General features: G+C 39.9%; 2 protein-coding genes across 3 annotated transcripts in view; one reads left to right on the forward strand and one right to left on the reverse strand.

Moving 5' to 3' along the window:
* The window catches only part of POLD1 (DNA polymerase delta 1, catalytic subunit), a 44,005-nt gene extending 37,624 nt beyond the window's left edge, over positions 1-6,381 (forward strand). For both annotated transcript variants that reach the window (XM_070766848.1, XM_070766846.1), the window contains 2 exons: positions 3,272-3,369; positions 6,040-6,381. In XM_070766848.1, coding sequence (XP_070622949.1) covers positions 3,272-3,369; positions 6,040-6,136 — 195 coding nt within the window. In that variant the 3' untranslated portion in view covers positions 6,137-6,381. The remainder of the gene's footprint in view (positions 1-3,271; positions 3,370-6,039) is intronic.
* The window catches only part of RUVBL2 (RuvB like AAA ATPase 2), a 615,067-nt gene that overhangs the window by 124,436 nt on the left and 478,147 nt on the right, over positions 1-12,484 (reverse strand). The window lies entirely within an intron of this gene.

Genomic DNA, 12,484 nt, shown 5'->3' on the forward strand with positions numbered 1-12,484 from the left:
CCTCGCTGCCTCAGAGTCCGTCTTTTTTTTTAAGTCTTAAAGTTTTCGATTTTTTTTATTCCTCTCACCTCACCTTCTTCCTTTGGCAGTGACTGTCGTCCTCTTCTTCCTCATCCTCCCACTCAAATTCCAAGCTTTTATTTCTTTCCTAATGAGTTTGCACACATTATTTGCTTTTACAATGATTCCTATGGGAAAAATTGCTTCTACTTACAAACGTTTCTACTTAAGAACCTGGTCACAGAATGAATTAAGTTCTTAAGTAGAGGTACCACTGTATTCTAGTAAAAGCACAAGGACTAAAAGTCTTAACTCAGAAATCATAAAATCCCTAATATAAGAAGTCCTGTCCTAGGTTAGGGGTGAACTTGTAGAGCCAGATGTAACCTCTGGCTTCTTTTTTGAATCTTGCTGCCTTTTAACTTAAACATCTCTATCTTGACTACCACAACCTAACCTGGGGGAAAAAGTCAAAATGGAGATGCCATTTTGGGATAAGAACAGTTCTGTATTTTTTTATTTTATTTATTTCATTGGATTTGTATACCGCCCCTCTCCGAGGACTTAGGGCGGCTCACATGTACAAAAAAACAAGAAACAATAATAGCAATCTTATCAATACATTAAAAAAACAATCTTTAAAATTCTAATCAAAAAACCCCATCAATATCATTCATTCCACAATCAAACTAAAGCATTCATTGGTCAGGGGGGAAGATCTAAGGAACCCCAGGCCTGGTGGCAAAGATGAGTTGTTAAACTCTTCCGGAAGGCGAGGAGGGTGGGGGAAGTGCAAATCTCCAGAGAGAGCTGATTCCAGAGGGCCCCCCCCCCCCCCCGAGAAGGCTCTTCCCCTAGGTCCCGCCAGCTGACATTGTTTGGTTGATGGGACCCTAAGGAGACCAACTCTGTGGGGCCTCACCGGTCGCTGGGATTTGTGCGGCAGAAGGCGGTCTCGGAGGTAGTCTGATCCTATGCCATGTAGGGCTTTATAGGTCATAACCAACACTTTGAATTGTGTCTGGAAACAGATCGGTAGCCAATGCAGTCCACGGAGCAATGGTGAGATGTGGGCATTTCTTGGAATTCTAATTCTTTTAATTAATTGCATTATTTTATGATTTGTTTCACTTGTTGTGAGCCGCCCCGAGTCTTCGGAGAGGGGCGGCATACAAATCCAAATAATAAATAAATAAATAAATAAATAAATAAATAAATAAATAAATAAATAAATAAATAAATAAATAAATAAATAAATAAATAAATAGTGCTTGTGCGGCTGCATTTTGGGCAAGTTGAAGTTTCCAAACACTCTTCAAAGGTAGCACCATATAGAGAGCATTGCAGTAGTCGAACCTTGAGGTGATAAGGGCATGAGTGACCATGAGCAAAGACTCCCTGTCCAAGTAGAGCCGCAACTGGTGCACCAGGCGAACCCGGGCAAATGCCCCCCTCACCACAGCCGAAAGATGGTGTTCCAGAGTTAGCTGTGGATCGAGGACGCCCAAGTTGCGAACCCTCTCTGAGGAGGTCAATAGTTCCCCCTTCAGGGTGATGGACGGACAGATGGACATGTTCTTGGGAGGCAGTACCCACAGCCCTCCATCTTGTCTGGATTGAGTCTGAGCCTGTTGGCACTCATCCAGACCCTAACAGCCTCCAGACACCAGCACATTACTTCCAGTGCTTCGCTGAGTGGACATGGGGTGGTGATGTACAGCTGAGTGTCACCACTGTACTGTTGGTAACTCACCCCATGCCCTTGGATGATCTTACCCAGCGGTTTCATGTAGATATTAAACAGCAGAGGGGAGAGAACCGACCCCTGAGGAACCCCACAAGGTAGCGACCTAGGAGTCGATCTCTGCCCCCCTGCTAACACTGACTGCGACCGACCAGAGAGGTAGGAGGAGAACCACCGTAAAACGGTGCCTCCCACTCCCAGCCCCTCCAGTCGGTGCAGAAGATACCATGATTGATGGTATCGAAAGCCACTGAGAGGTCAAGAAGCACCAGGACAGAGGATAAACCCCTGTCCCGGGCCCGCCAGAGATCATCCATCAGCTTGACCAAAGCAGTTTCCATGCTGTAGCCGGGTCCGAATCCTGACTGCCGACGGGCTGTATGGCCCATTGTGATCAGAAAATTGTTATAAATACTGTATTTTTTGGACTGTAAGCCACTCTAGATTATAGGATTAGCGGAGGAAAATAAGAAAAAAAATCTGCCTCTGCGTCCCAGCAATTTGCCTTCTTGCAGCAAACAGACTGGTCAGCTTCAGCATAGCCTTATTTAGCAGCTATTTGGCGGTTGGATCGGCCTCCCGGAGTACTGCCCATCAGCTGTTCCAGGCTGTGGGGGGATTGCCACCATCCATCACCACCTCCATGCATCCCATTTTCGATCTCAATGCTTCCTCTTTTGTTGGCTTATTCCAGGCATTTGGGATTACTGCTGCCACTGATCATCACCATTGTTTGGTGGCAATAGGCAGCAGAAGGAATCCCCACCACGAGGTACGGGCCAAAAATGGGGCACATGGAGGCTGAAAATGGGGCGTGTGGAGGTGATAATAGGCGGCAGCAATGGCGGGGCAGCCATCCCCACAGCCTGGAAGAGCTGAACGTCGGTATTCCGGAAGGCCAATCCAACTAATCAGCTGCTCCAATCATCTGCTCATGCTAAATCAGTCTGTGGTGAAGCTGACCTTGCTTTTTCGCTGCAAGGAGGCAAATTGCTGAGAGGCAGAGGCTGAAGGGTAGAAGCTGGTGGGTGGGTGGGGCTTCAGCAACATTCCCTCTGAGATGCGCAGACATTTCCTTCCTCTTTTGGAGAGGGGATAATGCATTTTATAGTCTGAAAAATTAGGTAGATATCTGCCTTTAAAAAGATGGTTGTTCCCCTTGTCATATTTTCCCCCATATCTATGGGGTCTCCTCCTCCCCTTCTTAAAAATTCACAACATGTTAATTTTTTGAAGTGGGTTTCTTGAACAGGCTACCACAGCCAGATTTGTACATGGTGGAAAGTACGGGCCAATCTTATGGCTTAGCAGAAGTGTGAACTGGACCTTTTTCTGGGCTCCTCATTACAACATGGATGTAGTAATGTACTGCCTTACAAATCCACTTTGAGGATCCCAACAGTATAACATGTTCAAAGTAGTTTCAGACTTTGCAAATCCTACTAAATGCTGGGTCACATCCAAGGCAGAACGTCTTGCTGCTCTGTCTTGTGGTTCTTCCTTCCCCATCTTTCTTTCTCCCCATAGGTATCCCATCTAAGCTGTTTGGAAGAAAAGTTCTCTCATTTATGGACACAATGTCAGCGTTGCCAAGGGAGCTTGCATGAAGATGTACTGTGTACCAGGTGAGGAATGATCACCCACCGCACCCACTTATGGCAGCACAGGCTCTCGTATGTTCCCACGGGACATTGGGATAAAATATGGCTTTATGCCACCCCCCCAAGTGTTTACAACTGCTTATCAAGCTGGTTAGGGATCAGCAAACAGATGGCTCCCACGCAGAGGTAGGGGGCGGGGGTATACCTGAAGCCATTTATTGCCTTTATAAATATAGCACCTGCCAGCTGGCAAAGGGATTGGGAGGGAAAAGATAGAGGCTCATGTTGTGGTAGTCGGCATGTGTTAGCTGGGTTGTCTGGATTTAGAGAAGAGTGCAAGAGAGATTAATTTAACATGAGGCATCGGGACAAGCAAAGCCTGGCTGCTAGAATTTAAGAACTTGGGGGATAGAGTCTTGATGGGATAGATGGGTTTCTAACTGCAATAAGGAGTAATCATTTAAATTTTCCTTTACATTAAAAAAAACAAATTATTGTGTGTAGATAGAAAACAAGCACCATACTCCTCCCCGCCCCCCCAAAAATGGTGTTAATTTTCTCATTGGGCTAGATTTAAATTGTGCATGATATCCTAAATGAATTAAATCATTATGGTAGCCAGTAACATTCCAACAAATAAACCATATTATGATTTAATGTAATGGTCTTAGTGGCAAAGCGTGTCAGAGTTTCCCACAATATGCTATACTATAAATTATCCTGTTTGAATTTATTCTGTGCTAAACTCAGTCCACACTGTTCTTTGTTGTTGCTTTACAGTCATAATTTGTAAGAAGCATTTCTATGAAGGGTTAATTTTAGAACCAGAATCTTCTAGCTTCTGTCTGAAATGATGGTATAGACCAGTGATGGTGAACCTTTTTTTCCTTGGGTGCCGAAAGAGCGTCGTGTGCTTGTGCTATCGCACATGCCTGAGTGCCCAAACCCATAATTCAATGCCTGGAGAGGGCCAAAACAGCTTCCCCCACCCCCTGGATGCCCTCTGGAGGCCAAAAATGGCCTGTTTCCCAACTTCTGATGGGTGCAGTAGGCTCGTATTTCACCCTCCCCAGGCTCCAAAGGCTTCCCTAAACCAGAAGAGGGTAAAAACGCCCTCCCCTATCCCCCCGGAGGCTCTCTGGAAGCCAAAAATACCCTTCCAGAGCCTCTGTGTGAGCCAAAAATCAGCTTGCCGGCACACACATGCATGTTTGAGCTTAGCTATGGCAACAGCTCGCGTGCCAGCAGATAGGCTCCACATGCCACCTGTGGCACCCGCGCCATAGGTTCACTGATATAGACCAATGCTGCTTAAAGTATGGTTGAGGGATCCCTGGGAATTCCTAAAGATTTCCTTCGCGATTTGCAAAATCAAGACTATTTGCCAGATCTTGAGGATGTTTGCAGAAATTTAAAAATGCCACTCTTATTATTTTTTATTTGTTGAAAATTATAATATTTAAAAATGAAAAATATGTGTGTTAATATCTAATGGTTTTAATACTGTTATTTTTACATGATTCGATAAACTATAAATACATCAATTTTAATTTGGTAAATATCAATACATATAACTCATAAACAAAAATTCTTTAGAAGTCCTTTCTGCTTTTGCAGCCCTGTCTCTCATCGTTTTAACTTACCAGTTACTTTTAACTCAGTTTTTCCCAGCCTTGGCAACTTGAAGATATTTGGACTTCAACTCCCAGAATTCCCCAGCCAGCGCTGGCTGGGGAATTCTGGGAGTTGAAGTCCAAATATCTTCAAGTTGCCAAGGCTGGGAAACACTGTTTTAACTGGTTGAAACAGTGCATTGCATAGCAACAATTTCTGAACTAAAGTATCTCAAAAGGGCTAACTTATAGAGTACACCAAAATCCAGGACCTATTATTCCCATGTGATTGAAATTTGGCAAATTTGTGATCATTTAAGTGCTGTCACCCTTCTACCTGCATATTCAGTACACGGGTCCCACCCAAATTCTCTGGAGACCAAGTAGACTGGCCCCCACAATTGACTGCTGAGGGCAGTCAGCCCTGGTCAAGTTAGCAGGAAGTCAGATGTTTCTGCTGTTCTCACTGGGGTATTTTTTGGGGGGTGGGGAGGGAGATGTTGCCCTTAGTCGTTCTATCTCTGTCTTAGTGAGAAAAGTCTTTGAAATATCTCAGTGGATCACAGATTGTCTAGTAATTTTTGAAAATGGAAAAGGGTCCTGAGAGTGAAACCTTTAGGAAATACTGATACAAACTATCCTGTTTCATTCTCATTGCATCTAAAGCCTTCCTCCCATCCCAGCCATCTGGGAGCTCTTCATAGGTGTTGAGACTTAGAATTCCCAGCCAAGCTTTTGGCTGTGCTGAATAAGAATTCTGGATGTTCTTGGTAAAAGGAGAAAGTTGATTTATCAAGAGAGAGGGAAGCCAAAACATAAAGGTTCTATTCTTTTCCTGCAGAGGAATTATCTTTTGTCCCTCGCCCACCCCCACCCTTTTTCTTTTATGTACACTGGGACCATATGCACCAAAGACAAATTGCTTGTCTGTCCAATCACACTTTGCCAATAAAGAATTCTATTCTGTTCTGTTCTATTCTAAATTTCTGGATGTCATTGACAAAAAAAATTGCTTTTCTCATAAAAAATGCCAGCTCTTAATTGCTCTAATTTCTGGATCTTTTTTCCTTCTTTCATTTAGTCGTGACTGCCCCATCTTTTACATGCGGAAAAAGGTTCAGAAGGATCTTGATGATCAAGAATTGCTGATTTCCCGTTTTGGCCCCCCTACCTGGTGATTGCTCATTCTCATCTCGCAGGAACCATATATATCTAGAATCAAGGCGCAGTCGTATTTAAGAAACTCAGGGGAAAATGACTGGCATTGGCATTGTTCTGCATTATAGGCCCCATTGCCAGAATTGGGAAGGACACAAACTTTTTATTGCAGGAGAAATATAGCTTTGCTCCGAAAAACTTCTTTTTAGAGTTGTGTATTTGTAATATTAATTTCCACAAATAAAAATTAGCTCTTTTTATTGCATATTATTGGAAGTCACATAGCTTTAAATTTTGTAGAAAAATTATTTCATGGTTCCAGATGACTATACGGGCCATTATACTCAGGAGTCCCTTATTTAAGGTTGTTTACTAGGCAGCTAAAGTAAACAGTTCAAACATTTAATTGTCAGTTTCGTAAATGTCTTAATGTCATGGCCTATTCACACAATCTATTGAATCAATCGTTGGGATCTGACTACCCAATTCCGTTTGTCATCCATTTTATGCAAAATAGTACGGTAGAAGAATGGTTAGCAGGTTAAAATGCTTTTTAATTTTTTTCAGTTTGATATTGTTGAATCATTACCTGACTCAAATTTTGAAATATAATTTTCTTTCAGATAAATTTCTCCTTCTGAGATAAAGTGTAATTAGAAAAAAAGTTTTTTTTAAAAAAAATCTAAATCTGTTTTCTAGATCACATTTTAGTCAATATAGGTGCTAGATTCTGTGATGCCTGATTATCCCTTTAACTCCATTTGTTGACTTTGTCATGCTCTATATCCCAGTAACTCATTATCTACCACCAATTCATGTATTCACAATACAAGATAAAGAAAATCATAAATTACTTCTGATCACCGTTCATTTAATACCTCTTACCCAGCTGGAATCCCTGACCAGATAGGTGTCAACAAACTCGGACCAAAATAATGCAACTATAATCAGTTAAATAGTTATAAAAGAATGTTAGATGGATATGGGTTCAAATTCCATCTCAGTAATTATCTGGAGGCAGATGATGGGCTGGTGCTATGAGAAATTATGGGAACCATGTACATCTGAATAAATGAAATAAATATAAAAACTGAAACCCTCCAAAATGATATTAAAATATTCTTCAAAAAGCTTAGTAGATACAGTATATCTAAGAAGATAACATTTTCAGGCACAATGGTTTTAAGTATAGCTTGATTGATTGGTTTTATTACTAAGCACAATGTAATTCTGGGCAGCAAACTACAGCAACGATTGAAATCATGTAACCAATCATAAAATACTAAAACAAGTACAAAAATAAAATAAGATAGTGGAATAATAAATCACTTAACAACGTACAAGAACATTGAGTGTGGATTGGATAGCAATGCCAAAGAGGAGGCAATTCGGAATCAAATTGTATTTTAAAGTCCTAAAAATGGATTGAAAATTTGTAGAGGTTTTGGAAGCAAATGGTGCGGATAGTTCTTAGCTATACTTTGTCCCAGTATTTTGCAATTACTATATTTCAGTACTGGGTAGGATTAAAATCAATGTTATGGTCATACAACAAAAGTATAGCTGCTGTATGCAAATCCATAGCTGTGCTAAGTAAATCCGGATTTCTCAACAGTCATATCAGCATTCAGGTCTAAGGCTGTTTTTCATGTACAACATGATTTTATAAAGTTGCAACTGTATACCAAGCATGGTTTTTTTTTGCAACACTTTGTCAATGAGGATTACAATTTTCCTGTGTGTGTTGTACCCAATCTATTATTGAGTGACAAAAATAGAATAAACAATAATATGAGGTCCATTCCATCAATATGTTCTCTGCTTGGCTTAATTAGCAATATTTCATTGAAGGAAGCCATTTTTTTTCTGGGTGCTTCACTCTGGCACTCAGTGGTTGGGCTCATCTACCCAAGACAAAGATGAAACTGGGACAAGCAATTACATGGTTTTGGAAACTCTGGGAAAGATCATCAGGATTACGATGCTGGATGGACAAGACATCAAGTTAAACAACAATAAGGTTGATTTAGACATTGCATGCTATGCGGCCAGCATCTCTGTTTTGTTTATTGAAGTTAGAGAACAATGTATGTAGTATAACCTTAGCGTATAAATAGGATTGTCCACTGCCACTTATATGGTTGCTTCTAGTCCTATAATAGTATGTTGAAAAATGCTTCATCTCAAAAGAATTCTCATACAAGGGTATTGGAATGAAATGATCAGGCATCTATCAAACCGCATCTCACTCTTTTCTGGATTTCATTTTTGTTTAACTTCATCCAGGCGTCACTGGATCAAACTATCATTGCTGAGCCTTTCCAAAATAATCAGAAAAGGGCAGCCACTTCCATAAGCCATATGTGTGTAGGGCCACATGCCACTAGATTCCAAGGCAAAATATCTAGGGCAAGCCACCTTCAGGAAAAGTGTGTGTTTTCTTGCTAAGCTATAACATCTGATGTTGGCTGCTCTTGGCTAAGCTATAACATCTTCTGATGTTGATTGCTCTAACTCAGTGTTTTTCAACCAGTGTCAAGTGTGCCGCGAGACATGGTCAGGTGTGCCGCGAAGCTCAGCAAGAGAGAGAGAGAGAGAGAGAGAAATAAATGAAGAAAGAGAGATATGGAGAAAGAAAGCAAGAGAGAAAGAAAGAGAGAGAAAGCAAGCAAGAGAGAGAGAAAGAAAGCAAAAGAGAAAGAGAGAAAGCAAGGGAGAGAGAAAGAAAGCAAGGGAGAGAGAAAGAAAGAGAGGGAAAGAAAGCAAGAGAGAGAAAGATAGGCAGGGAAGGAGGGAGACATAGAAAGCAAAAAGAGGAAGGAAGAGAAAGAAAGGGATGGAGAGAGGAAAGAAGGAAAGGAGAGAAAGGGACAGAAATAGAGCGAAAGGGAGGAAGAGAGAGAGAGAGAGAATGTTTTTGTCCAAACTTTTTTTAGCCCCCCCACTCCCCCCCACTCAATGTGCCCCATGATTTTGTATATGTAAAAAATGTGCCGCAACTCAAAAAAGGTTGAAAATCACTGCTCTAACTCATATGTTCTCAATTTTATTGTATTTTCCCAAATGTTACTTAATTATTTTTCATGTTTTATATGAACTTCCTCTGCATTTACATAACAATCTTGTGCAGTTTGGCTAGTTTACCTAAGGTCATCTAAAAAGGTTATAATATCACATGATTCTTGTGAAATTGGGTAAAAACCAGAATCTCACGGCCCAGATGAGGTCTGCAAATTATCTTCAGAGTAGCAACTGATAGAGTAGTAGCAACTGATGGAGCCAATGCCCCCTGCATGAGCTACATTTCCTCCTCCCCATCTTTTCAAGAGGCATTTCAAGCCACAATATCCTCAATTTATTACCTTTCCTTTAAATATACTGCATATCCTACAATATCCCATTGCTTCTTGCCAAATCATAAAACAAATTCCCCTTTATTCCTGGAATTGTTGGGGTTGTGATTTAAGAGACAGTAAAATGTGAGCCAATGCAATCAGACCATGTAAAAGAAGTTAAAACGCACATCATTACTACAGAAGGATGAAATCAATTATTGGCCACTAGTATGGATCAATCTAAATCCAAGATTTAAAATTGCCGCATGGGACTTTGTATTGTTAAAAGATGCTACTATAATTACTCTAGATAAGAATTGGGTTCCTTGATGCTCTCTGGTTGTGCAGCTTAAATCCTTTTCCTTCTTAAATGTGCCTCCAAGATACAGTGTTAGCTACACTCTACTGCCACGTGCCTCTCTCCTAAACTAGAAGTTGCAGATGGCAGCTTTAGGCCCTTGGATATAAGGAGAGGGAGGAGAGAAAGCAAGAGAGCAAAGGATGGGGGTGGGTTGGATGGATGTCTCTCTTTCTATTCCTTTGTTGAGTAAGAGAGGCCTCCCGCAATCCGGATGGCAGAGGCAAGGCAGTCCAGATAGCAGAGAAAGGTGTCTAAAGAGATAAAAGGCCTTTCTGATTCTTTCACAAGTTATGATTGGTTGTCCATGTGAGCTCCCCTCTTGAAGCTGATATGTGGGAAGGCATGAGTCCCTGTAACAATCTTGATGTACTGATCTCTGGATGCAGTGGTCCCTCAGCAATTGCTGAGAAACTGGGGGGAGGGGAGAGATGGAACATCTTAAGAAATAAGAGATTGGTAGTTTGTTTGTTTGTTTGTTTAATCTGATTTCTATGCCGCCCAATCCATCAGGGCGGCTTACAATAACAATATAAATACAAAAACAATAAAAAAGAAGTTGGATATATAATTTAAAACTATAAAATCCTGATTAAAAACCCATAGTTAAACAATCAAAACAACATGAATGCAAGCCATTCATACAGTTTGGCCATGATAGTTGTTAGTTCATGGCCCCCCAGGTCTGCTGGCAAAGCCAGGTCTTCCTGGCCTTATGGAAGACCAGTAGGGTGGGAGCAATACTGACAAGGGGGGAAGTTGGTTCCATAGAGCCGGGGCGGCGACAGAGAAGGCCCTCCCCCGCAGTCCTGCCAACCTGCATTGCTTAGTCAACAGGACCTGGAGGAGGCCAACTCTGTGTGCTCTTATTGGTGTAAACACACAGTCAATCATAGCTTATCTTAAAAATGCCAAGGAATATGGTTAGCATCTGGGAAATCCCAAAATAATAAACTAGGAGAGAAGTTTTGGAAGAAAGCAATGTCTAATCACTTGTTTCAATGAAGACAACATGGCCAAACCTATGTAAATTGCTGGGAATCAAGCTCTTCTCAGTGATCTTTCTTTAAGAATTACAGGTTTGCTAAAGTAAATGATTTCTTGTCTAGTCATTTTTTTATTTAATTTATATGACTCCCATCCCATTGTTACAGAGTGAGTGGCTTATAGAATAATAAAAAAGTAAAATATATAATTCATAATTCAGACTGCTTCTTTTTCAATGTTAAGCAGCTCTCTAATTTTTCTTTTCCAGTATCTGAAAACTGGTATGGTGACACTAGGGAGAAATGGCAAGTGAGTTTAATTCCTCATTTTTCTCCAATACAGTTTGATTACATGCAAAGATTTCGTGTAGGCTTGGCTTATTCAGCACCTTTTTAAAACTAACACTTTATCTGTAAAACAAACTTAACTGATGCTGATTTTTTATTTTACTTTTTTGCCAGACAAAGCTAATACAGTATTTTTAGCTGCTGAATAATAATATCAAATGGTAAAAGGAGAACAAATAAATTCCAATTAAAAAAAGAAAGAAAACACAAACTGCAAAATAACTTAAATGCTGTTGTTTACATAGTTTACCAACTAATACTGATTGGATTTGATAGATTGGGCTATTGAGTCATTCCCAAGGATCTATGGTAGTTAAAGATACCATTGTAATACTGTATATAAACTGTTCCGAATAATGAATTTTTTTGGTACTTGATAAGATTATTGATAAGATTATTGTACCCAAGTGCTCTTCCAGATCTTTTAGTACTGGACTGTTTACCAATCTTTATGAGCACTACTCTGACATTTTTCCATTTTTCCAAATCAATTGCTTGATCTGTATTGAAGGTTTTATTATTGCCTTATTTTTTTTCTAGTTCTTTCTTAATGTTCTTTTCATTTTGCATCTGTTGCAATGTCTATTATCTATACTTGTTTCTTTATTAATTATGGCTTATTATGGACTAAATGTTTATTAGTTATATTGATATTATTATTGTATTCCAGAACTATATTTTAAAAATCTTTTTGGTTAATCAATAGTTATCTATCAGTAAAAAATTAATTTAACTGTAACAGCAATTGTAACATTCTGTTAAGAGACAGCCTAGTATGGAACAATTGCCTGAAACAGCCAAGAGAAGATCTATTCAATTGTTTTAAAATATTTGCTTTTTAAGTGAGAGATAATGAAAAGCAGAAAAGCAGGGAAGATCTAATCAGCTCATGAAAACAGAAGACAAAAGAATTTGTGAAGGTAGTACAATAGTGTCACCCCAAATAAAAAGTTTCTTGTCACTATCCTACTAAATTCTAAACTGAAATTATGAAACATCAACCTCTCAGGCCTTTCTGAAATGGAAAAGAAATTGAAATGAATTGAAAAGAAATTGAAATTGCAATAATTGTTAATATATTTAACTGTCTATTCTTCAAAGGGGCAATAGTATTTTCTATAAATTACACCACTCACCGTCAGGCCAGCATAGAGCTTCAGTGGATTGGCCTCAAATAATTCTCTGCCTCTTAGACTATTTCACAGGGCTGAAAGAATATTGTGCATTGCTTTGATAACCTTAGAACAATGTTGCCAAACTTTGGCAACTTTAAGTTGTGTAAACTTCAACTTCCAGAATTCACCAGCCACCTTTAAATATGGCTGGCCAGAGAATTCTGGT

This window comes from Erythrolamprus reginae, chromosome Z (assembly GCF_031021105.1).
Source record: "Erythrolamprus reginae isolate rEryReg1 chromosome Z, rEryReg1.hap1, whole genome shotgun sequence".
NCBI classification, from domain to species: domain Eukaryota; kingdom Metazoa; phylum Chordata; class Lepidosauria; order Squamata; family Dipsadidae; genus Erythrolamprus; species Erythrolamprus reginae.